Source organism: Aquarana catesbeiana, linkage group LG06 (assembly GCF_042186555.1).
Source record: "Aquarana catesbeiana isolate 2022-GZ linkage group LG06, ASM4218655v1, whole genome shotgun sequence".
NCBI lineage: Eukaryota > Metazoa > Chordata > Amphibia > Anura > Ranidae > Aquarana > Aquarana catesbeiana.
The window spans coordinates 28,167,188-28,194,350 of record NC_133329.1 but is presented as its reverse complement, the minus strand read 5'-3'; the positions used below and the strand labels follow the sequence as shown (position 1 = coordinate 28,194,350).

Sequence of the window (27,163 nt, the reverse complement as noted above, 5' to 3'; positions counted from 1 at the left end):
CACAACTAAATAGCCCAGCACACAGCTGTGCAATCAGCGTGCCTCTCCCTCCAAAATCTGGCGTAAACCAGCAATCTGCCAGGTAGCACAGGGTCCTACTGCCACAATATATATATATATATATATATATATATATATATATATATATATATATATATATATACTGTATATACACATATACACTGTATGCCGTGTAGCTAAATCTCACTGCAGACTGTTCCTAGTGTACTGTTTCTAATATACTTCAGGCAGGCAGTTGATTCAGTTAGCTGCAGTGTATTTAGTATATATATATATATATATATATATATATATATATATATATATATACATCCCGGCTTTGTGTATGTATATATATATATTCAAATCGTAGAGGAGAACCGCACCCAGCTTACGATTCAGTGCCATCAATCAGGTCCTCCCACTGACCTTATATATAGAAGAAAAGTCCAAAGGGTTGCTGCACTTAAAAACTTTCGGTTGCTTTATTTCACATAGTCACATGGAAAAATTACAAAGCAAGTACAATCTTTCCGGACGTAATTATGGCAATAAATGCCCATATAATGCAGATATGGATGGATTACGTTTCGGGCTAGTATGCTTGCACCCTTCCTAAGATCCGTCAGAGCATATCTAACAGGTTCACTACAATCAATCATTTAAATACAAATTAGTAGGATACATCACATGTGGAAACAATATGGTTAATTGATTCAATTCATAGTATATTCAGCACCTATGCAGATACGTGTTTTTTACACCATAGACACAAGATCTAACAAATAGCAGCCGACATCTCTATCTCTTCATTCTTATTCTCCAAATGTGTTCTATTAACCTATGAGAAATACATACATGGATAAAATGAGTATACCCATATACAAACCTCCCTATTTCAAAACACATTTATATTTTTTCTTCGTTTGTATGATCACTTGTAAATCAATACTGTTAAACAAACAAATAAAGATCCACATCAACATTTAAACTGTGTGGAACAATAGTATTTAAAAAATGTATCCAGTATACTTCTCTTTTTCTCAAGATCATTTCACGATTCCCCCCCCTCCTGTTTTTCTCTATTCCCTCTAGGACCATATACTTTAATTGTGATACATTATGTCCACATTCCACGAAGTGTCTCGCTAGCGGTAGTTGTGTTAATTTGTCGCGTATTGAATATTTGTGTCTTGCTATCCTATCTTTTGGAATCTGTGACAACCCATTTAGCACAATATTTGGATAAATGTTTAACACCATTATTGTTGAACACCAAATCATATATAAAAGATACTACAGATTTTCTAACTAAAATTCAAGATATAAAGTTGTCACCAGATTCCATCCTGATATCATGGGACGTCTCTAGTCTGTTTACTATCATCCCTCATAGTTTGGGAATAGAGGCATGTCAGCGACTGTTAACCCAGTCAGGTATCTATAAAACTGAACAGATCTCGTTCCTTCTTGAACTTTTGAGAATTATCCTTGAGGAAAATTATTTTCTCTTCAAGGATACCCATTTTTTGCAACTAAATGGGGCAGCGATGGGTTCAAATGTTGCACCCCCATATCCGAACGCATTTATGAACATGATAGAAACTTCTTTTATTTATGTGAATGAACTATTTCTCAAACATTGCCAATGTTGGTATAGATTTGTGGACGATATTTTCGATATATGGGATGACAACATGGAGAGCCTATTTCTGTTCGATAGGTATATCAATCATTTAATACCTGGCCTTAAGTTTAATATCGAAATCGGTAAGGATGAGATCTCTTTTTTAGACACTACATTGAAGCTGAGTAACACACAGATCATTATTGATCTGTATGTGAAACCCACAGACCGCAACCAGTTATTACACTTTAATAGTTTTCATCCTAATGTTTTCTCGTCTATTCCAAAAAGTCAAATGTTGAGGGTACAGCGGATCGTGAGTGATCCCCTGTGCCGTGACCAGAGACTTAAAGAAATGAAAAATAAACTTATCAATAGAAGATACCCCCGAACCTTGGTTGATATGGAATCTCTCAATACTGACCATAACAAAGCAACCCATAGAGAAACAAAGAGAATTCCCTTTATTATGCAGTACCACCCTTTTTCTAAAAAAATCTCCCAGATAATTAAGAAACATTGGAACCTTCTAAGAACTAGTTATCCGATGATACAAGAATTCTGGAATCCCCCCATGTCCTCATATAGGAAAGGCAGAACAATATGGGACCGACTAATAAAATCGGACCAACCTACATCCACAATTATAAAACCAACATTTTTAGGACAAAAACATTTAGGATCATATCCGTGTCTGTCATGCATACAATGCAACTCCATGATAAAAGGAAAATTTTTTATGCATCCACATAGGGGCTTTAATATCCCTATACGTGGATATTACACTTGCCAATCATCATATGTAATATATGCCATCAAGTGCCCATGCGGTTTAGTGTATGTTGGAGAAACTACACAAAAAGTAAAAGATAGGATAGCAAGACACAAATATTCAATACGCAACAAATTAACACAACTACCGCTAGCGAGACACTTCGTGGAATGTGGACATAATATATCACAATTAAAGTATATGGTCTTAGAGGGAATAGAGAAAAACAGGAGGGGGGGGAACCGTGAAATGATCTTGAGAAAAAGAGAAGTATACTGGATACATTTTTTTTAAATACTATTGTTCCACACGGTTTAAATGTTGATGTGGATCTTAATTTGTTTGTTTAACAGTATTGATTTACAAGTGATCATACAAACGAAGAAAAAATATAAATGTGATTTGAAATAGGGAGGTTTGTATATGGGTATACTCATTTTATCCATGTATGTATTTCTCATAGGTTAATAGAACACATTTGGAGAATAAGAATGAAGAGATAGAAATGTCGGCTGCTATTTGTTAGATCTTGTGTCTATGGTGTAAAAAACACGTATCTGCATAGGTGCTGAATATACTATGAATTGAATCAATCAACCATATTGTTTCCACATGTGATGTATCCTACTAATTTGTATTTAAATGATTGATTGTAGTGAACCTGTTAGATATGCTCTGACGGATCTTAGAAAGGGCGCAAACATACTAGCCCGAAATGTAATTCATCCATATCTGCATTATATGGGCATTTATTGCCATGATTACGTCCGTAAAGATTGTACTTGCTTTGTAATTTTTCCATGTGACTATGTGAAATAAAGCAACCGAAAGTTTTTAAGTGCAGCAACCCTTTGGACTTTTCTTGTATATATATATATATATATATATATATATATATATATATATATATATATATATATATACACACTCTGTATCCTGTGTAGCTAGATCTGACTGCAGGCCATTCCAGGTGTACATATTCAAATACACTTTCAGGCAGGCAGGCAAGTGATTCAGTGATCTGCAGTGCATTAAATATATATACAGTCTCCAACATATATATATCCACTGCATTCTAGTCTAGCCAAGCTCATATCTGACTGCAGGCCATTGCTGGTGTACGTTTTCAAATACACTTTCAGGCAGGCAGGCAGGCAGGCAAGTGATTCAGTGATCTGCAGTGCATTAAATATATATACAGTCTCCAACATATATATATCCACTGCATTCTAGTCTAGCCAAGCCCATATCTGACTGCAGGCCATTGATGGTTTACTTTTTCAAATACACTTTCAGGCAGGCAGGCAAGTGATTCAGTGATCTGCAGTGCATTAAATATATATACAGTCTCCAACATATATATATCCACTGCATTCAAATCTAGCCAAGCCTATATCTGACTGCAGGCAATTGCTGGTGTACGTTTTCAAATACACTTTCAGGCAGGCAGGCAGGCAGGCAGGCAGGCAAGTGATTCAGTGATCTGCAGTGCAATAAATATATATATACAGTCTCCAACATATATATATATATCCACTGCATTCTAGTCTAGCCAAGCCTATATGTGACTACAGGCCATTCCTAGTGTATGTTTTCAACGACACTTTCAGGCAGGCAGGCAGGTGATTCAGTGATCTGCAGTGCATAAAGATATATATACAGTCTCCTACATATATATCCACTGCATTCTAGTCTAGCCAAGCCTATACCTGACTGCAGGCCATTCCTGGTGTAATTTTCTAGTAAACTTTAGGCGGTGTTTTGCTAATCCAATGTTACAGCATATCTGGAAGGCCACCAAGGAAAGACAGATGCTCACAGGCCACTAAAAGAGGGCAAGCAGGCTCTGTGTCTACAGCCAAAAGTGCTGCTTGTGGACATGGTGCATCCTCAGCATGTGGCCGTGGGGCACGCTTGTCCTTTTTTTCGACAGCTGGCTGTGTTGAGCCACAACATGCAGAAGAGTTGATAGAGTGGATCACAAAGCCGTCCTCATCCTGCTCATCCTCTGTCACCCAGGCTAAGAGAAGTTTGGCTGCCAATGCAGCTGCCAAAGAGGCCTCATCAGCTCAATGGCATCAGTCACTCCTTCCCTAGCCCCACCATCATGTCCTGAGGAGTCCCCCGAACTGTTCGACCACAGTGTCGGGTACATGCTGCAGGAGGATGCGCAGCATTTTGAAGACTCTGATGATGGTACCCAGGTTGAGGATGAAGGCAGTAACGTGAGCCTAGAGAGAGGGGGTGCCCAAGAAGGACAAGAAACTGTCAGTTATGTTCCCCCAGCTGCAGCATACTGCCAGGTTTGCTCCAGTGGCAAGAAGGGAGGCAATGATGAGGTCACTGACTCTACGTGGGTGCCTGATAGAAGAGAGGAGGAGGAGGCACATCTCCAACGAGGCAGGATGGAGCCTATCACTCAGAATCAGCAGCGGGCTTCAAGGGATCGTTTCCAGTCCCCAGAAACCCATGGACTTGTACGTGGCTGGCAGGAGGTGGCTGTGGATCATGTTGTCCTTAGTGGCCCAGAGGACTCCGGACCGAATGCTTCAGCAAACCTACACTGCATGGCCTCCCTGATCCTGCAAAGCCTGCAAAAGGACCCTCAGATTTGTGGTATCAAGGAGAAGGATCATTACTGGCTGGCAACCCTTCTTGATCCACATTACAAGGGTAAGGTTGCAGATGACGAGGTCACTGACTCTACGTGGGTGCCTGATAGAACAGAGGAGGAGGCACATCTCCAACGAGGCAGGATGCCCCCCAGGGGCCAGATTAAGGACAGCCAACCGACTGCATCACACCGCAGAGCTCCGCATGTGCAGGGCGTTGCTGACTCCGCGCATTTTTTCAGAAGTTCTTTGGTGTGGGCCTTTTTTGAGACGTGTGCAGCAGATCGCATCGTTGCTGTTTGCAACATATGTCTGAAGCGTATAAGGCAAGGCCAAAACAGCAGCCGCTTGGGCAGCACATGCTTGACCAGACATATGTTGAGCTCCCATGCAGTCCGTTGGCAACAGTACTTAAAAGACCCACACCAAAGAACAAGGCGGACCTCTCATTGCTCCTCATCAGCTGGGATCTCCAACCCCACTATACCTTCAGTCCTTTCAGAGACCTGCACTGAGAGGAATGAAGGTGTAGAATTAGGTGTCCCAAGCACTTGCGGGCAATCTGCTAGTGGTACACCTAAATCCGATTGTAGCAAGCAAATTTCCCTACCCCAGTTGCTAAACTGTCAAAAGAAATTCGGTCCCAGCCATCCACATGCTCAGCGGCTAAATGCTAGTTTGTCTAAATTGCTAGCACTCCAACTGCTGCCTTTTCAGCTGGTAGACTCTGCCCCCTTTCTAGAATTTGTGGAATGTGCGGTACCTCAGTCGCAGGATCTCAAACGCCATTTTTTTCTCGGAAGGCCATTCCAGCTCTACCGGCATGTGGAAGGCAATGTCTTGGCCACGTTGGACAGGGCAGTCAGCGGTAAGGTGCATATTGCCGCTGACTCATGATCCAGCAGGCATGGACAGGTATGTTTCCTTTCTTTCACGGCGCACTGGGTAACTCTGCTGACAGCTGGAAAGGATGCAGGACAGGGTGCAGTAATGTTGGAGCTTGTTCCACCACCACGCCTCCAAAATGCTGGTAGTGGTGATCCTGCCACACCTCTCTCCTCCACCCCCTCCTCTTCTTCTTCCTCTATGGCCTCTTCCTGTGCAGATTTGTCCTCGGAACCAGCAGTGCTCCGTAAGCGTTCTAAGGGCTATGCAAGCACTTAGGCAAAAAGATGCCATGCAGTGCTTGAGTTGGCCTGCTTAGGGGACAGGAGCCACACTGGGGCAGAGATTCTGGCAGCTCTGCAGGGGCAAGCTTACAGGTGGTTGAAGCCACGCCAGCTTCAGCCAGGAATGGTGGTTTGCGACAATGGCACCAACCTCCTCTCCGCCATCCGACAGGGACACTTGACCCATGTTCCCTGTTTGGCTCACATCCTTAATTTGGTGGTGCAGCAGTTCTTGTGCAGGTACCCAGGCTTACAGGATCTCCTGAGGCAGGCCAGGAAAGTCTGTGGGCATTTCCGCTGGTCATATAATGCCAGTGTTCGGCTGGCTGACCTTCAAAAGGAATGCAACCTGCCCAAGAACCGCCTCATCTGTGACTTGCCCACCAGGTGGAACTCAACGTTGGCAATGCTGCAGCGGCAGCACATGCAGCAGAGGGCCATCAATGAGTACCTGTGCGAGAATGGCACCAGGACAGGGTCAGGGGAGCTTGGCTTTTTTTCGCCACGCCAGTGGCTAATGATCAAGGATGCATGCACTGTCCTGTCACCATTTGAGGAGGCCACGAGGATGGTGAGCAGTGACAGTGCATGCATCAGTGATACTGTCCCTCTTGTCTTCCTGTTGGAGCACACACTGCATGGAATAATGGACAGGGCACTTGAGGCAGAACAGAGGGAGAAAGAGGAGGACTTCCTTACCTCTCAAGGCCCCCTTTATCCAGACAGTATTCCTGCAGGCCTGCCTATCACACAGGAAGAGGAGGAGGAGAAGGATGAGGATTGTGCCAGCATGGAGGTGGAGCCTAGCACTCAGCATCAGCAGCAGTTTTCAAGGGATCATTTCCAGTCCCCAGAAACCCATGGACTTGTACATGGCTGGCAGGAGGTGGCTGTGGATCATGTCATCCTTTAGTGACCCAGAGAACTCCGGACCAAATGCCTCAGCAAACTTACGCTGCATGGCCTCCTTGATCCTGCAAAGCCTGCGAAAGGACCCTCGGATTCCTGGTATCAAGGAGAGGGATCATTACTGGCTGGCAATCCTTCTTGATCCACATTACAAAGGTAAGGTTGCAGAACTTATCCATCCTTCGCAGAGGGAGCAGAGGATGAAACATCTTCGGGAGGCCTTGCAGAAAGGTTTGTGCAATGCGTTTCCAGAGACTGGGAGGTTACAATTTCCTGGTCCTCCTGCACATGTTGCTGAGGCTTCAGTCAGTCACAGAAGGAGCGGTGGAGAAGGTGGCTGTCTGACTGATGCGTTCAGACAATTTTTTAGTCCGCAGCCCCAAGGTCTGATTGGTTCCAGCAACCATCGCCATTGTCTGATTTACATGGTGCAGGAATACCTTGGGGCAAGATCAGACTTGGAGACCTTTCCAACCGAAAATCCACTGGGTTACTGGGTCTTGAGGATGGATCACTGGCCAGAGCTTGCATAGTATGCAATTGAGCTAATGGCCTGTCCTGCATCCAGCATTCTATCTGAACACACATTCAGTGCTGCTGGAGGCTTTGTAACTGATCACAGAGTGTGCCTGTCCACAGACTTGGTTCATCGGCTCACCTTAATAAAAATTAATCAGTCTTGGATCACCAGCTACCAAGCACCTGATGCTGATGTAACCAATTAATTTTGTTATGAATGTGAGATTCCTTGAAGACTTCCTATGCTGATGCTGAGTGACTATCCTGTTATGCTGAGTGACTATACTATTCCTCCTCAATGTTCATGTTGATAGCTTCTAAGAACATTTTTGGTTCTGGGCTCCTGCACCAGTGCCTAAAGCCCAATTTTTCTGCCCCCTTTTAACAGGGGGGTATAATTACAATTTTTGCTGTAATATTTTGCAGCAGGGCTCGTTCCTGCACTCAACTAGAGTATCTGTGAGGGGTTACAGTGTTGTGGCACCAGCACCAGTGCCTAAAGCCCAATTTTTCTGCCCCTTTTTAACAGGGGCATGTAATTACAATTTTTGCTGTAATATTTTGCAGCAGGAATCATTCCTGCTCTCAACTAGAGTATCTGTGAGGGGTTGCAGTGTTGTGGCACCACCGCCACCACCGCCGCCTAAAGACTAATTTTTCTGCCCTGTTTAACAGGGGTGCGTAATTACAATTTTTGATGTAATATTTCGCAGCAGGGCCCGTACCTGCACTCAGCAAGAGTATCTGTGAGGCTTTACAGTGTTGTGTCACCACCACCACTGCCTAAGGCCCAATTTTTATGCCCCTGTTTAACAGGGGTGCATAATTGCAATTTTTGAACTAATATTTCAGAGCAGGGCTCGTTCCTGCACTCAACAGAATCTATGAGGGGTTACAGTCTCCAGACTCCTACTTACAAACGGAGGGAGACAACAGGAATTGAGAGAAAAGGGAATTTTTTTCCTGTAAGAGTTCATATGGGAAAAAGGTGTCTCCAATGATGCTTTGTCAGCAATCCTTGTTTCCCTAAAAACCCCAACTTTTCAAAATCCAATTGTCATTGGGACAGAAAGTGAGGGGAAATCTTCTGAACAGGGGCACAGACAGCAAAACAAATATTACAGGGGTGATGATAACCCTTCCGTATGTTATCCAAAAAGCTTAAAAATAGATTTTTTGGCTGGTGCTACACTTAAAAAAATGTACCTGTTCCAAATTACAAACAGATTCAACTTAAGAACAAACCTACAGTCCCTATCTTGTTTGTAACCCGGGGACCGCCTGTAAACTGCTGTTCAGAGTATATAGGGCCTGGGGGCCCCACACCTTTTCTTTTTTTAATTTGGGTGCGGGGTTACCCCTAATATCCATACATGCCCCAAAGGGCCTGGTAATGGGCTGGGGGGGGTTACCCATGCCGCTTTTCTCAATAATTTTCATCCATATTGCCGGGACCCGACATTACATTACAGTCGCAAGCAGTTTTAAATTACTTTTATTCCTTTAGAAATGTCATTTTGTGCAGGGACTGTTCTAAACATGGTAAACACGCACCACTTTTCAGGCATACTATAGACACCCCCCAGGTACAATATTTAAAGGAATATTTCACTTTTATTTTTTCACTTTGAGCATCATTAAAATCACTGCTCCCGAAAAAACGGCCGTTTTAAAACTTTACTTTGCATTGATACATGTCCCCTGGGGCAGGACCCGGGCCCCAAACCCTTTTTAGGACAATAACTTGCATATTAGCCTTTGAAATTCGCACTTTTGATTTCTCACATTCGAGTCCCATAGTCTTTAACGGTGTTCGAATGTTCGCGTAAACTTTCAGTCCGTTCGCATGTTCTATATGCGAACCGAACCGGGGGGTGTTCGGCTTATCCTTAATGGACAGACATTCCATCCCAGAAGATCCTAAGAGAAGACAGAAAATGTAACATCATCCTACTCTCAAACCTATCTATACACTGTACACAGCGTCTGTCGGGAGGGGGTTAGCATCCTGCCAACAGAAATATCAGAATTTAGCTCAACACACATTTTTTCCTGTTTGTTATGTCAGGAGGGGGTTATGACCTGCTGACAGAAACAAATGGGGGACAAAAACACATAAGAACAGGATAAACAGGGCGTGGCCTGGCCCTGTTCCATGATGGACGCTTAATCTCTGAGCTCCTGTTCCCCAAGGGATAGACACGATCAGCCGGAATAATTATGGAGAGCACTTCGGCAACAAGGTCGAGGTCTCCTAGGAGCCAAGACATGCAGCTAAGCTGTCAAATTCCGGAGATATTCCAGACGCGGCCCAGAGACGCCACGCTGGAGATGCAGGCCTTATACCGAGAACCACGCTCCTCAAGTAGAAGCACTCCCCGGACCCGCAGCCGAAGTCCTCTCCCATCAGACATACACCTAACACCCGAACTGAGCATGGCTGACCTCCGATCGGTAGCAGCGAACATTAAAAACTCGCTCTCGGCAACGATTGCGGATGCCATTTTGGAGCTGCGCTCAGATATACAGGCTATATCTCTGAGGGTGGAGGAGACTGAGGAGATGTGAGCCCGCCATGATGCCTCACTTTGCCAGATGCAGCAGATCACGGAGTCACACGCGGTTCACCTCAGAGAGATAAATCGACACATGGAGGACCTGGACAACTGCGGGAGACGCCGCAACCTACGGGTAAGAGGTCTCCCCGAATCCATAGAATCCAACCAACTCCCCCGAGCGATTACTACCCTGTTCAATGATCTGTTGGAAAGGCCCCCTGACACGCAGATATTTATGGAACGTATGCACAGAGCCCATGCCCGAGGCAGAGACACAGATCCCCCCAGGAAAGTAATCTGTTGCCTCTTAGATTTCATTTTGAAAGAGGAGATCATAAGGAAAGCCAGGGGCCGAGTACGCTTTACATATCAAGGGGCAGAGGTGAAGATTTTTCAAGACCTGTCCAACATAACACTACAGAGGAGGAGAGAGCTGAGATCTCTACTGGACGTACTGAGAGCAAAAGCAATTGTTTACCGTTGGAAATTTCCCTTTTGTTAGCGTCTGCAAATGGGCACACAGTAAACCTCAGAGTACCTGAGGACCTGGAACATTTTTGTACTACCCTCAACATCCCGCTAATCGAGCCTCCAGACTGGTACAGTGACTTTCGCCTCCCACCGTTGCGCAGAGCTACTTCCATGGATGACATCATTGAAGCAGGCAACTTCAGTATCAGTCGCCGACGCCGCGCCCATCCACCGTCCTCTCCTCATCAGGCTGCAGGACCCCTAAGGAATGGCAGCCCCACAGCCTCACCTGATCATCGCAAGGCACGTCGCTCATAAGGAGGTAACCCATCTTCTCCTTGACAGATGCTTACCCTCTTGCAGGCTATTTGCTGAACACATGTTAACTAACGTTCTAACACAACTCCAACTGAGAACCATGCCTTAGCAGACTGCAATCTACACCACCCCCAACCATCCTGGAACACCTGACAACCAAGCCTACCTGACACCTAGAGGTAAACCCTCATTCTCTAACCTTACGGCTCCCCTCAAATCAGCCTTGAGACAATACCGGACAAATACCCATCGACACCAAACTCTTAACCATATCTGGAAGGGTAACATTTCTATTGACTGGAAACCCCAGCGCACTGGGCACTACTTCTCCAGACCGACGCAGGTCCCTCGACCCACATTGAAGCCCAGATCTCAGGCACTGGCTGGAGCTATCCACCATACAAACAACAACCAAGGACCCACCTTACATCTATGCACGATGCAGAGTTATTACAAATTCCAAACCTGCCATAGAATGCCTGGACCACATAATATTTTGTCTCTAAACTATGCGTGGGAGGCACTCTCCCCTAACAGTAGAGACTGAGCTACTCTATTCAACTAACCCCTACTTCCCCTCCAGCTACTATTACAATCTCTAAGAACTTGATCTGGTTGAGCTGATAGCACTAAGAACTGCCACGATGACCAGTGCTTGTATGTAGGTATACTCGAGTGGGGGTGGTGTGGGTAGCCAATCTGGCTAATAGGGACAGCCCCTGTTCTTTGCAATAAACTCTTGGTTATCATAGCGCATATTTTAACACAGGGCCCACAGTCTAGACCTCTGAGGGAGGCACAGGGCACCGCTGAAACCCCATCCCCGAACAAAACAAAAAAATGTATTATTTAAAAGATAAAGGTAAAATAAAAATAATAATATAATAAAAGTAAATAAAGATCACATTCATACACCAGGCCGCTGAGAGCGATCATAAACCATAACCCTACATCTTTACTGCTCTCACTATTTGATCCTAACCGATTAATAAACACCCGGATCAAACCAAGGGGTATGCCCCCGAATACAACGCACAGTGCCTCCCTTGGAATGGTCCGCCTAATATTTGCAGTAAATGGTTGCAGGAATATTTGTCACTGTTGACGCTTTCCCTTCCATTTCATAATTTGTTAGCCTTTCTTCAGTTAGACTGTTTCATGGTTTATATCGTTATGCCTGGTTACTTCTAAAAGGGGATTACATCCTCCGAGGATACCATGCCTTAAGCAGATCCCCGCAATCAAAAAGAACAACGGCTCACTAGCTATATTGAGCTGAACTATATGGATCAGTAGATATGTTAATCTGCCCAAGCTGACTAAGTTCAGCAGTATATATATGTTAATATACTGTTATTAGTCTTAATGATATGTATAATGGGAATTTCTCCACACACATTGGTTTAGTTCGGAGCCAACCAAACTAACCACCTGAACAAAACAACACCCTGTTCCCAAACACCCAATGGGAAATTTAGCGACAAACATTCATGCCTGATGCCCTGGATAGGTGGACGCTCCCCCTACACACCTTTTCTTTGACTAACCAACCTTTCTATAAGCTCACCAGACCTTGCCGGAACTCAAGATTGAATCCTTTTAGGAACCGTAGCCAACTACCCTCACACACAGTGGACTCTAAGAGCTCCAACTGACCCCTTCTGGAATTGCACCACAGGGGTAGGACCAGGAGTCCGTACCCGCATCCAGTAGTTACACATCCTACCCCTACACCCCCCCCAGAGACACATACCTCTATACACTCCCTACCCCCCTTTTTTCTTTTTTATTAAACGTGTGGCCGTCTCTCGCTTCCCTCTTATGGGTGACCCCACATCAGGTCCAAAAAATCTTCAGGCACTATGGTTGCCCCTAACTCCTCAACAAGGAATGCCTCACTTAAAATAATCTCATTGAACGTGAAGGGATTGAATATCCCTGAGAAGCGCACCAAAGTGTTAAACAGTATGCGAAGCATGAAAGCAGACATTGTATATCTGCAAGAGACACACTTCTGTTCTTCTTCTATCCCTAAACTATCAAACAGGGACTTTCCAACGTACTACCACGCAGCCTCACCAAATTCCAAAACAAAGGGGGTTTCAATCCTTATATCCAAAAATGTCACAATTCAGATAACAGACACCCTTGCTGATGATCATGGCAGATACATTTCCTGAATGGGAAGGGAACTTTCAAAATAGACCCATTACTTTAGCCAATATCTATAGTCCAAACAAATCCCAGGTTTCATTCTTTCGTTCTACTTTGCAATCTCTCGCCAACTTTAAACATGGTATGTTAATCTTGGGAAGCGATTTTAACGTCCTCCTCGATCCTCTTCTTGATACGTCGACAGGATCTTCCTGCGTAACATACAGAGCTCTACGCCAAATTAAACTCAGTCTACAGACTCTCCTATTACATGACACATGGCGCATCCTTAGACCATAAGAAAAAGACTTCACCTTCTTCTCAACCCCACATAACAAATACTCAAGATTGGACTATCTCTTCCTGACACAACAGGATCTCCCCTGCCTCACAAAGGCTACGATAGAACCGATGACCATATTGGATCATCACTATGATTACACTTTCCCTTCCTGACAAACTCTCAATTACCAGAATCTGAAGATTAGACCCTAAGATCTTGACTGACAAAACCCAGGTAAACACACTCACCAAATGTCTGGACAATTATTTCACAGATAATGACACCCCGGACAGGAAGCACATAAGTGTGTCATATGAGGCAGACTCATTTCCATGACGGCCAAACTTAAGAAAGATAGACGACAGCGACTGTCAGACCTGTTCAAAACACTCAGGACAAGCACTCCACAAAAAGACGCTAGCACAACAAACGTACCAGGAACTGATTGATACACGTAAACTCATACAAGAAGAACTAGGTCAAACTATCAGAAAAAACTTTATGTTGTCACAAAAACTTTTTTACAAATTCAGGAACAAAAGCGGACACCTATTTGCCCATGCACTAAATGCTAGAAAAGCCAAAACAATGGTACACAAGTTGCACTCCCCTACAGGCGACGTCTATACGAAAAATGACGACATAGCTCACAAATTCGAGAAATTTTACTCGTCCCAATACCATATTGACAAGACAAACACATCGATACCCTCTCCTGAGGTAAGGCACAATAAAATTACAGAATTCTTAGCCAAATTCTGCCCCAAAGGCATCTCAGCTGATTCAGCTGATACACTAGAAACCCCGATCACTCCATTAGAATGGAAAGAAACAGTTAAAAAACTGAAACACGGAAAAAAGTCCTGGCCCGGACGGCCTATGTGCAACGTACTACAAAACATTTGCAGACACTCTATGTACCCCCATACCTAAAAGCATTTAATTCCATATCCAACTCCAACCCACTCACCCCGGGAATGCTGGAAGCTCACATTACTGTAATACCAAAGGCAGACAGAGACCCAACACAAGCTGCAAACTATAGGCCAATTTCACTCCTCAATGTATATATCAAAATTTTCTCCAAAATTTTAGCTAACAGACTACTACCACTTCTTCCATCCATTATCCCCCATGATCAAGTTGGTTTTGTCCCTGGAAGAGAAGCCAGGGACACTACTTTGAAAGCCATGAATCTGCACCATCATATCACTACATCGAAGCAAAAAAGGCTTCTTCCTTTGACTGGATGCGGAGAAGGCATTCAACAGGGTGGCATGGGATTATATGGCAGCAGTCTTACAAGCAATAGGTATAAAAAAGTATATGGTCAGTCTTATACTGTCCTTGTATGCTAAACCCATGGCTCGGATTAGAGTAAACAACACCCTGTCGAGTGCCTTCTCTATCCGTGATGGAACGAGGCAGGGATGTCCCTTGCCCCTATCCTCTTTGTCCTTACCCTAGAGCCTCTGCTATGCTCCATCAGGCAGAACCGTGACATCCAAGGGATCAGGACCAAACAGAAAGAACACAAATTAGCTGCTTACGCAGACGATATATTATTGTTTCTCACAAACCCTCACGCCACGTTACCGGTATTACTAGACAAATTCAGACGCTTTAACCTCATTTCTAACCCTAAGATAAATTTCTCTAAGTCTAGTGCTCTCAATATATCTCTACCACAATCCAACCTCCTGCAATTTAAAGAGCATTTCCCCTTCCAATGGCAGGTAGATGCAATTACCTATCTTGGAATACAACTACCCACCCAACTGACAGACTTATATGTGAAGAACTACCTACCAATACTGACCAAACTGACCACTAATCTAAAAAACTTGAACAGACCAGTGTTCTCATGGTTCGGGAGGGCGGCAATATTGAAGATGAACACGCTCCCAAGAATGTTATATGTCCTACAAATGGTACCAATCCACAGGCCTTCTTCAAATCCTATAGAAGCCTTAGCTCCAACTTCATATGGGGAGGACACAAGCCCAGAATAAAATACACACACTTATCCTTGCCCAAACATCTAGGAGGCACAGGTCTCCCAGGCCTCCAGAACTATTATAAAGCAGTCCATCTGACCAGAATACTTGATTGGAACCTACACATATCTTCAAAAGACTGGGTGGGTCTGGAAGATTCATTTTCCAAATTACATATCCCTCCGGAGCTCAAACTTCATCCTCTCATCAGACCAACCACACAATGCTTCAGCATAAAATGCAAACAATCTTCCATATCGACTATACCAGGTCCATTATTTCCAATAAGGTTGAACCCTGACTTCCCCCCAGGCATGTCTTCGGACTTTTTAGCACAACATTGGTCGGAAGAGAAGGTTTTCGCTCATCACTTCTTTGACCAAGGTAAACTCTATACAGCACCTCTCCTCTCTACACGACTTGACAGACCGACTGATCCCACCATGGACATACCTTCTAATTGCAAAGTACCTGGGAACACCAGATAAGAAATCCTCATGCTCTAGGCAGCTTACGCCTTTTGAACACCTCTGTTCCCAATCGTCTCCCCAAACACACTTGATCTCTGCTACACATTCCCTTCTTTTCTTGGACTGTCACCCCAACAGCCTAGCTATATGCAAAGTTTGGGAAAAAGAACTTTCACTTCCTCTTACACCAGTGGATTGGGGTAACATCTACCTCAACATCCACAAAAGCTCCATTAATGTTTCCACTCAGGAAAACGGTTACAAAATTCAATCCCGATGGTACTGCACGCCAGAATTACTGCACAAATTTAACCCAGCAATCCCAGATCTCAGCTGGAGATGCAACACACACCCAACACCTTACTACACATATGGTGGGAATGCCCACAGATCCAATCATTTTGGAAAGAAGTACATCGCATAACCTCACTTGTCACCACATATGACTTGGAATAGTCACCAGCTCAATTTCTCATACACCACTCCAATATATCTCATCGTACCTATCACAAATCCCTGGCAATGCACATGATAAATGCAGCCAAACAGTGCATACCGATACATTGGAAGTCCCAAACCATTCTGTCCCTGAAGGAATGGTTCTGTAGAATCAAAAGAATTGCAGAACTGGAAGAATTAATCCACATAGCAAGAGACTCCCCCAGCAAATTTGGCATAAAATGGGTATGCTGGAAACATTTCCAAACCATGCCAGAATACTCACTCTTACATTCCCCAAACAAGCAGACAGGAATATAATATACACCAAACTTAGAAATCTGGACTCTCTATCAATTACTAGAACCATCCTCTCCTCATCACTACATAGAAATATGTGGATATCAAGTGAATAGCCCCATGAGGAAGGAAGCAAGAGACGGTCAACCTTACTCCCAGAGACAGGATCCCTGTACACCGTATCATTCACTCTCTCCCATGGACCCCCCCCCTCCCCCCATCACATACATGACATATCCCTCCGCCTAAGCCCCCCCCAGTTCGTTCCCCCACTCCCTGGATTGACATTTTTGATATCATCAAACAAATAATGACGAACACACTTCGCATACCCCACACAGGAACCTCTCATGACGCACTACTTAGATCCCCAAAAGGTTACAAACGCCTATCCGGCCTAGAGAGGCACCACACAATTTAGAATACTTACAAACAGGTACTCCTAGCTAAGTACCAGAACCCAATAACTCTCCCCGAGATATTACGCTTAGTTGCATCCAACGAAATAAATACTTTCTAATCTAAATGATATCTAAAATCTCACATAATGCACACTTGACTATAATACGAGAGATATATCTCGATACAATAAAGCTAATGTTGGGTTCCTTACATTGGATAATGATGGTTCTTTTTTTTTTTTTTTTTTTTTTAATGCTTTCAGCCAATGTTAATGTACCTTTTATGTTGATGCAACCAGTACAATGTGGAATGTAACATGTTACTTTGTTTGATTTTATCAATAAAAAAATTATTTGAAAAAAAAAAAAAAGAACAGGATAAACCGTTCTTCTTTGGAATTCCCGATGGGAGGCCTCACCCTGGCAATAGGAAAGGTCCATCCATTGGGCACACAGGGTGGCAGGCTGGTCTGATCCTGCAAATCAGGGATGGAAGGAACACACAACTCTGCAACCTCCACAGCAGTCTATGTGGACACTTCAAAAGTGGGCCGTGCACACCAACAGTCTCTCACATGTAGAAATGTGGGTCAGACAGTCTCTTCTTACCTCCCCCTTCCTCCCTGTTGGAGACTGAATGGATCTTCATAGGCCATCCTGTCGTCACGATAATCACCCAGTCTAGATAAATTGCTCTCCTCCGCTGCCATTCACGCCCCCTCTGACCCCGCCCCCTCTGACATTACATGATGTCGGAAGGGGCTGTGTCACACAGTTATGTCACCCTCCCCGTGTTGAGAGCAAGTGGCCTGGTATGGTTCAGGAGATTGGCTGCAATACTTGTGGCACATATTGCTATACCTTCAATCCTCTCAGTGCAGGTTTTTGAGAGGACTGGAGGTATAGTAGGGGTTGAGATCCCAGATGAGTAGCAAGGAGAAGTCCGCCTCTTTTTATGATGTGGGTCTTTCAGGTGCTGTTGCCAATGGACTGCATGACAGGTCGTCATATGTCTTGTCAAGCATGTGGTGCTCAAGCGGCTGCTGTTCTGGCCACGATTGATCGGCTTCAGGACATAGAATGCAAACAGCAACAGTGCGATCTACTGCATACATATTGAAAAGAGCCCACACCATTGAACTTTTGGAAGTCAGCGGGGAGTCAGCAGCGCCCTGCACCTGTGGATCTCTGTGGTGTGATGCAATAGGGTCGCTGCCCTTAAGCTGACCCCTGGGGGACATCCTGCCTCATTGGAGTTGTGCCTCCTCCTACTCATTTTCCTCCTCTCTTCTCTGAGGCACCCAACTACAGTCAGTGACCTCATCCCCTCCCTCCTGATCACTGCAGCAAACTTGGTAGTATGCTTGCAGCTGGGGGAACATGACTGCTAGTTTCTTGTCCTTCTGTGGCACCCCCTCTCTCTAGGCTCATGTTACTCCCTTCCTCAACCTGGGAACCAACATGGAAGCCTTCAAATTGCTACGCATCCTCCAGTAGAATGTAGCCGACACTATGGTTGAATAATTCTGGTGACCCCTCCATGCATGATGGTTGGGCTATGGAAGGAGTAACTGTGGACAAGGAGCCGTGGAACCGATCAAATAGTCAACTAGTATGAGCCTGGGTGACAGAGGATGAGGAGGATGAAGACGGCTTAGTTATCCACTCCACCAATTCTTCAAATTCTTCTTCAGCATGTTGTGGCTCAATAACACGGCCAGCACTGGAAAAAAAGAACAAGCGTGCCCCGCCTGCAGAGGATGCACCATGTCTGTGACCACAAATTTTCACTGTAGACACAGAGGCTGCTTGCCCTCTTTTAGTGGCCTGTGAGCATCTGCCTCTCCTTGGTGGCCTTCCGTAGATGATGCAGATCATCTACACCACACTACACTGTATTATATACTGTACACCACCTGCACTTGATTATATAGTGTAAAATGAAAAGAAAAAAAGGCGCCTCTCTTTTTCTTTTCTTTTTCTCTTTTTTCTTTTCTTTTCATTTTACTTTTCATTTTTTAGTTTGCTTCTCTCTTCAAGTGCTGCCGAAAGTGCATGAAGACCCTCTTCTATTTCTACATAGACTGATATCTGCTTGCTTTGCTACTCAGAGCGCTCTTATACACACTATTATATACTTTACACACTGTATTATATATTGTACAACACCGACTGCACTGTATTATATACTGTACACCACCTAAAGTGTATTATATACTGTACACCCTGTATTATATACTGTACACTGCCGGCACTGTATTATATAATGTATATAATGTACACAGACTGCTGTATTATATACTATACACTGCCTGCACTGTATTATAAACTGTTCACTGCCTGCACTTATATACTGTACACCACACTGCCTGCACTGTAATATATACTGTAAACTGACTGCACTGTATATATATATATATATATTTATATATATATTAAACTGCCTGCTCTGCATATATATATATATATATATATATATATATATACTAGACTGTGTGCACTGTATATATAGTCTACACTGACTACATTGTAATATATATAAATCTCCATGTCACACTACATATGGCCAATGTGTAAACAGTCTTATATAGTGTGGGCATGGACTTGGCCCCCTGAACATTGATTGGCCAAAGACACCCTGCCTTTGGGCAATCATGGCTCTCACAGTAGATCGCACTGTTATTGGCCAAAGGTCAGGTGCATGCTTTGGTCAATCAGCAGCCGTCGATGCACTGCAATCTTGCAGTTCATTGTGGGGCGATCTGCGGTGCTCCAATTTGCTGCAAAAGCCCCATATTCTCGTTTGTTCTGCGAACAAATGAAAACCCGATGTTCGAGTCAAACATCGGGATCATTCCTAGTCCTAATGATGCTGTTTGTGAGTCACCAGCTGCTATTCTGAGAAACTCCCATCCCACATAAACTAAAACAAACAGGCTTCCAGCCAGGCCTGCCTAAATTTGCCTATGTTCACAAAATCCTAACCTCTTACACCTACCTAGTTAGAGGTGCTACATAACATTGAGAATGGAACACCAAAGAGTGGTCAGGAAAACCTAAGGCTGGGTTCACACCTATGCAAATTGAATGTGGTTTTCCCCCACATCCAAATCGTATAGCAGGCGATTGTGACTTCTCTCTATGGAGCCGGTTCAAACATCTCCGCGGTGGCTCCGGTGCGAATTGCACAGAAGCCCTGTGCATCTTTTGGTCCGTTTCAGGTCCAAATTCAGCCCAAAATTCAGGCTGAAATCAGACCGGAAATGATGAATGGAGACACACCGGACTCCTGCTGTGAGCCGCTGTGTGTTCTAGTGTGAACCCAGCCTTAACCACTTGCCGACCGCCGCACACCGATGTACATCCAAACTTTGGCGGCGGATATCATTGTTATGGCAGCAGCTAGCTGCCATAACCCCAGTATCCCCATTTTCGTGCGGCGGTCGGCTTTCAGATAAAAGTGGTCTCTGCGGCGGATTCACCGCGAGATCACTTTTATCGGTGGTAGGAGAGGGCCCCCCCCTTCCACCGCGATATGGAGCCCTCCGCCGCTTACCGGAGCCGTCGGTAGCGGGGGAGGTGATCACGTCTGTCTCCCCTCTGTGCCTGGAGATGAGTGAGGCTAAGATGGTGCCCACTCGTCTCCATGACACTGCTGGGCGGAAGCAACGTCAAAACATCACTTCCGCCCATACGTCTTAAAGGCACATTTTTTCAATGTCATTTTTTTAAATGACTTTCTTTTATTTTTGCATTTTAGTGTAAATATGAGATCTGAGGTCTTTTTGACCCCAGATCTCATATTTAAGAGGTCCTGTCATGCTTTTTTCTATTACAAGGGATGTTTACATTTCTTGTAATAGGAATAAAAGTGACCCAATTTTTTTTAAAACAGTGTAAAAATAAGTAAAATCATGTAAAATAAATAATAAAAATAAATTATTTAAAAAAAAAAAAAAACCCCCGTCCCGACGAACTCATACGTGAGTAGCGCCTGCATATGAAAACGGTGGTCAAACCACACATGTGAGGTATCGCCGCAACCAGTAGAGCGAGAGCAATAATTCTAGCCCTAGACCTCCTCTGTAACGCAAAACATGCAACCTGTAGAATTTTTTAAACGTCGCCTATGGAGATTTTTGAGGGCGCCATTCCACGAGCGGGCGCAATTTTGAAGCATGACATGTTGGGTATCAATTTACTTGGCGTAACATTATATTTCACAATATAAAAAAAAAAAATTGGGCTAACTTTACTGTTGTCTTATTTTTTTATTCAAAAAAGTGATTTTTTTCCAAAAAAAAGTGCGCTTATAAGACCGCTGCACAAATACGGTGCAAAAAAAAAGTATTGCATTGACTGCCATTTTATTCTCTAGGGTGTTAGAAAAAAAAAAACATGATATAATGTTTGGGGGTTCTAAGTAATTTTCTAGCAAAAAAAACTGTTTTAAACATGTAAACACCTAAAATCCAAAACGAGGCTGGTTCTTAAGTGGTTAATGTCCAGGGTGAACAGGAACAGAGCCTGTAATTAGGGTAGGGACATCTCAAGGCTAGGGTCCTCCAGAGATGAAGATATCTAGGAGTTGACTCAGCCCACTAGACTTCATCTTTTTGTAGTGGGTTGGATAATTAATTACCAGCACCTGTTAAGCTACAGAATCACATAATATGCTACACTTGTCAAGCTGAAGCTAATATAACTACATTTTTATCAGCACTTTTCTGAAATTCTGTTCTGTTCTTTTTCCAGGGAACTTTTTACCACTTGATACTGAAGTTGTCTGGCAGGATAAAGGGTATGATGCCTCTTTAAAAAAGCTAATGAATGCAGAGAGAGAGGACCGTTCTGCTGATTTTATTGTGCCCCTGTTTGTCTACAGGTAACACTTCAACTACCTTCAATGTGCAAAGTGACATGTACAGTACATATATCATTCAGATCTAGGACACTAACTTCACACATGAAGACGAGCTCTCTCCGGGATTTATGCAGCACTGCATAACAATGAATGTATGTGGCATAATCAAATGTCACAAAAATATTGATAGATATCATAAAATAAATGCAATATGAAAATATATATAGTGTATCCAAACATAGAATAAACCAAACACCTGTGAACAAATAAATAGCTTCAACAAAAGTCCATCAACAAATGAAAACATGTGTGATCTTCTGTAACGTGGCAAGTGCTGAGTTCAATACACCACCAGTGAAAATGATTGGCCGCTTACCAGAGCCCCATGACCCCCCACTACAGAGGATCAGGGACAGCCTGTGTGAAGATAGCCCTCCAGAGCTTTGCCAAATGGACTTGGATCCAAAAATCATAGATGGTAATTGGACATCAAAAAGAACCAATTAGGATTACTGGGATACAGATCCCATCACGTCTCCCCAGCTCAAAATCACAGATGTGGCATGAAGGATAAAGGAGACTCCAATAGTGTAAAACCCTTCTATTTATTGAACATTAAAACAGACACGTATTGCACTCACATGAAAGCAGTAGAAAAAACGCCTATTGCATCTGGTGCTCCGGCCGGTGAGCACACAGACAAACCCATCCAGCTGGGACAACCACGATGATGTGAGGTGACGCAAGCACGTCGCTCCGCCCTACGCGTTTCGTAATAGGTTACGTCATCCAGGGGCTCCTGTTTAATGTTTAATAAATAGAACTACACTACACCTTAGCGCAGTTTTTTTCCCCCTTTTTTACTGCATAACAATGGAATTCTCTATGGTGTCCATTCACATCAATGCAGCACAGCTGCAGCACATTTTCAGAAAGGTGCAGGTCCTTGTCCTTGTCCTGCTACAGGATGATCTGGAAGTGCCCTGATCATGAGTGGCTTTTGTATATAAATTTCCAGCTTTAAAAAAATCAAAACAGCAACCTGCCCAAGTGCATCCTGCAATGCAGTGTAGGGACCTGTCAGCCTGATGTCAGATGTCCTCCACTGCACTGGGGAACAACTTAAAGGATAGATATTTGTAAAATAAAAAGTGGAACAATGATGTTGCCTCCAGGATTCATTCATTAGATCTTTTTAAGGCTCAATTGAATGCTCAGTATAAATGAGAAAAATACTGTACAATATATTCCTAATGCACCAAACCAAAACATTTGAACAGTCTTACAGTTGGCTTTCTCTAGCCACTTGCCGACCGCAATACATACTGTAAATATGCATTGCGGCTTTGAGTGGTTTACCAGGGTTATGACTGAAGCCATCAGCCATAACACTGTTTTTTTTTTTTCAGCCGGGGATGCTGTTTGTCATAAAAACAATTCAAGTGGTTGTGTCAGGAAGGGCATGCCAGCACCCAAGATGGCTGCCGAAGAAGACGACCTGTTACCTCTGCCTGCCAGGAAGGGCATGCCAGCACCCAAGATGGCTGCCAAAGAAGATGATCTGTTACCTCTGCCTGTCAGGAAGGGCATGCCAGCACCCAAGATGGCTGCCGAGGAAGATGACCTGTTACCTCTGCCCCTGTCAGAATGCCATTGGTGCACACACACCCTGTGACAGCTTTTGACACCCAAACAGGCTATTTAAACTCAGTCAGTTTCCAGACTCAGTGCTGTCTGCTCTACAGCGTTCCCTGTGTATCCTGCAATTACAGTACCTGACCGCGAGATTGTGTTTCCAGCGCGATACCATCGCGCTGGTTCTCAGCGACAGGGTACTGTGCATGTCGCGCTGGCTCACTCATCGGCAAAGGAAAACTTTGTTTTCCTTCCGCGATGAGTGACAGGCAGTGCTGACAGCTGTCTGGTATGAATCCTGAGGCGGGAACACCGCGCCAAATTTTAAATGAAAAAAACGGCGTGGGTTCCTCCCCCAGGGGCATACCAGGCCCTTAGGTCTGGCATGGATTGTAAGGGGAACCCCCTATGGCAAAAAATCGGCGTGGGGGTCCCCCCAAATCCATACCAGACCCTTATCCGAGCATGCAGCCCGGCTGGCCAGGAAAGGGGGTGGGGACAAGCGAGCGCCCCCCCCCTGAGCCGTACCAGGCCGCATGCCCTCAACATGGGGGGGTGGGTGCCTTGGGGGAGGGGGGCGCCCTGCGGGGCCCCCCCACCCCAAAGCACCTTGTCCCCATGTTGATGAGGACAAGGGCCTCTTCCCGACAACCCTGGCCGTTGGTTGTCGGGGTCTGCAGGCGGGGGGCTTATCGGAATTCGGGAGCCCCCTTTAATAAGGGGGCCCCCAGATCCCGGCCCCCCACCCTGTGTGAAAGAGTATGGGGCACATGGTACCCCTACCCATTCACCTAGGGAAAAGTGTCAATATAAAAAAAACCCTTACAATCCATGCCAGACCTAAGGGCCTGGTATGCCCCTGGGGGGGGAACCCACGCCGGCTTTTTCATTTAAAATTTGGCACGGTGTTCCCGCCTCAGGATTCATACCAGACAGCTGTCAGCACTGCCTGTCACTCATCGCGGAAGGAAACCAAAGTTTTCCTTTCCCGATGAGTGAGTCATCTCGGTGCTGGCTCCTGCGACGGGGCTCGCAGGTGTCAAATCTCACCGAGAAATGCGGCGAGATTGACACAATATCGCGGTCACCTACTGTACCTACCTGACTTCCATTCCTGTTGTGACCCAGCTTGCTTCCTGACGTTCCTGTTTCCTGCCTGCATCCGACCCCGGCTTGTCCTCTACTCTGCATCTGCCTGCTCCTTCTGCCACTTCGCTGCCAGTCTGCTGACGACCCGGCCTGTAATCTGATTCCGCTTCCGCTTCAGCCTCTGTTCCTGACGTGCCCGTTTGTGTATGACCCGGCCTGCCTGTACCTGCCTTCTCTTCAGCCTTGAGGGTGCCACCATCCCTTCTGCTGCACCTGCACTTCTGCCTGTGGGGACCGGTTGTCTACTCACTCCAGTTACCTGCCTACCACTGCTCTGGGATTCCTACAGACACCTCTACAGCCCGGCCGAGTGCTCCGATCCAGCTCCAGGTTCAGCGATCCCACCAGGCACTCGTGCGACTCTGCATCTCGGTGCTTCCTGTCAGCTCTATCAGGGGCTCCAAGTCAGAGTTGTAAGAGAGGCCGTCCTCTGCATATCAGGCTCCATCACCAGGTACGTGACAGTAGCAGACAGCCATATCTGAGCCTGTGCAAGGACCCTCTCCCATGGAGGAACTCTGCCAACACCTAGCCAGATTAACACAAGCTGTAAAGGACTTACAACAGGGTTATACCCAGCTGGAAGGCCAAATACAGATCTTGTCTGCCTCTGCTCCTGCTCAAGCATCTTCCACTTCTGGGATGCCAGCAGCTCCCGCAGTCGTTATGCTACCACCTGAACCCAGAGTCCCAACTCCTGAAAAGTTCCACGGAGAACGCAACGAGTTCAGAGCCTTCCGCAATGCATGCAAACTCTATTTTTCACTACAACCACAAACCTTCTCCCTGGAAGCCACCAAGGTCGGGTTTGTCATTTCCTTGCTTTAGGGGGAACCACAGGCCTGGGCTCACCGACTCCTTGAACAAAAGGCCACATCTCTGACGGACTTGGCCTCCTTTTTTGGAGCCATGGCTCAGTTATATGAAGACCCCCAGCAAGCCGCTACTGCGGAAGCCACCCTTCACACGCTTCAGCAGGGTCACAGGGCCATGGAGGACTATGTTTCAGAATTCAGGCGCTGAAGTTCCAACACCAGCTGGAACAATGCTGCCCTGTGTTACCAGTTCCGCATGGGCCTTTCTGATAATCTCAAGGATAAGCTAGCACGAACAGGTGTCCCCTCCACCTTGGAGACACTTATAAATTCGTCAATCCAGATTGACCATCGCTTAACGGAATGTAGGTCGGAATGAGCCACCGACCAGTCCCGTCCAGTATGGATGCTTCCATGAGTGTCTGGTTCTTTCAGTCCCACTTCACCTGCTCCTGGCGCATCCGCTTCAGACGCATCTGAACCCATGAAGCTTGGTCTCCTCCGTCCTTCTCTGGCTACAGAAGAACGCCAGTGCAGACGCCAGCTAAATCTTTGCCTGTACTGTGGAGGATCAGGACATTATGTGAGGTCTTGCCCGGTCAAGATCCGCAAGTGCCTCTCAGTTACATCCGCTTCTCCTCCATCTCTACCCAATCACTCTGCTCATCTTGCTCTTCCCATTTTGTTACAGCTCCCAGGAGGAACTATCCAGACCCCCGCTATAATTGACTCTGGAGCTTGCAGCTGTTTCATAGATTTAGCTTTTGCTGCCAAACATCACATTCCTCTACTACCCAAGGCTCAGAGACTTTCTGTACATCTGGCTGATGGATCCACCATTAAATCTGGATTGGTTACTCACAAAACCCTCCAGTTATCTACCACCATTGCTGAGAACCATCAAGAGCTTCTACGCCTAGATGCAATCGCTTCCCCTCTGTTCCCAATCATTCTGGGTATGCCTTGGTTAAAAGCTCATAACCCTCACATTAACTGGGTTACAGAAGAAATCAAGTTTCTTTCCCCCTATTGCCTTCAGCATTGTTGACAAGAGAATCATCAGGATCAATCTCCCCTGCTGTGCATCGATTTGGAGTCCGAAGCCTGCCAAGTCGTTCCAGTAGCATATCACGACTTTCTGGCTGTTTTCAGCAAAAAAGGGGCAGAAACGCTTCCTCCTCATAGGGCTTATGACAGCTCCTTCCCGGGGTTGAAGTTCCTTTTGGCAGGATCTTTCCTCTATCTGAATCTGAACTTGTTGCTTTGAAAGACTACATTGATGACAACCTTAAAAAGGGGTTTATTCGCCCCTCCACATCTCCTGCCGGTGCGGGGATCTTCTTTGTAGAAAAAAAGGACCACTCATTACAGCCCTGTGTGGACTACCGTGAACTTAATAAGGTCACTGTAAAAAAACGTTACCCTCTTCCACTTGTGCCTGAATTATTCCAGCGACTTGGTACGGCCACCATTTTCACAAAATTGGATCTTCGGGGTGCTTATAATCTGGTTCGCATACGAGAGGGGGATGAATGGAAGACGGCGTTCCACACACGGTTTGGGCATTTTGAATACCTTGTGATGCCCTTTGGACTTTGCAATGCCCCAGCTACCTTTCAGCACTTCATCAACGACGTCTTCCGAGATTTCCTGGATCTATTTGTTGTTGTTTATCTTGATGATATACTAATCTTCTCTCCCT

At 45.1% G+C, this 27,163-nt stretch overlaps 1 protein-coding gene across 1 annotated transcript in view; it reads left to right on the top strand.

The window, feature by feature from the left end:
- Positions 1 to 27,163, top strand: part of LOC141147531 (uncharacterized) — a 128,709-nt gene that overhangs the window by 56,271 nt on the left and 45,275 nt on the right. The window contains exon 2 of the mRNA XM_073634765.1: positions 21,754 to 21,883. Coding sequence (XP_073490866.1) covers positions 21,754 to 21,883 — 130 coding nt within the window. The remainder of the gene's footprint in view (positions 1 to 21,753; positions 21,884 to 27,163) is intronic.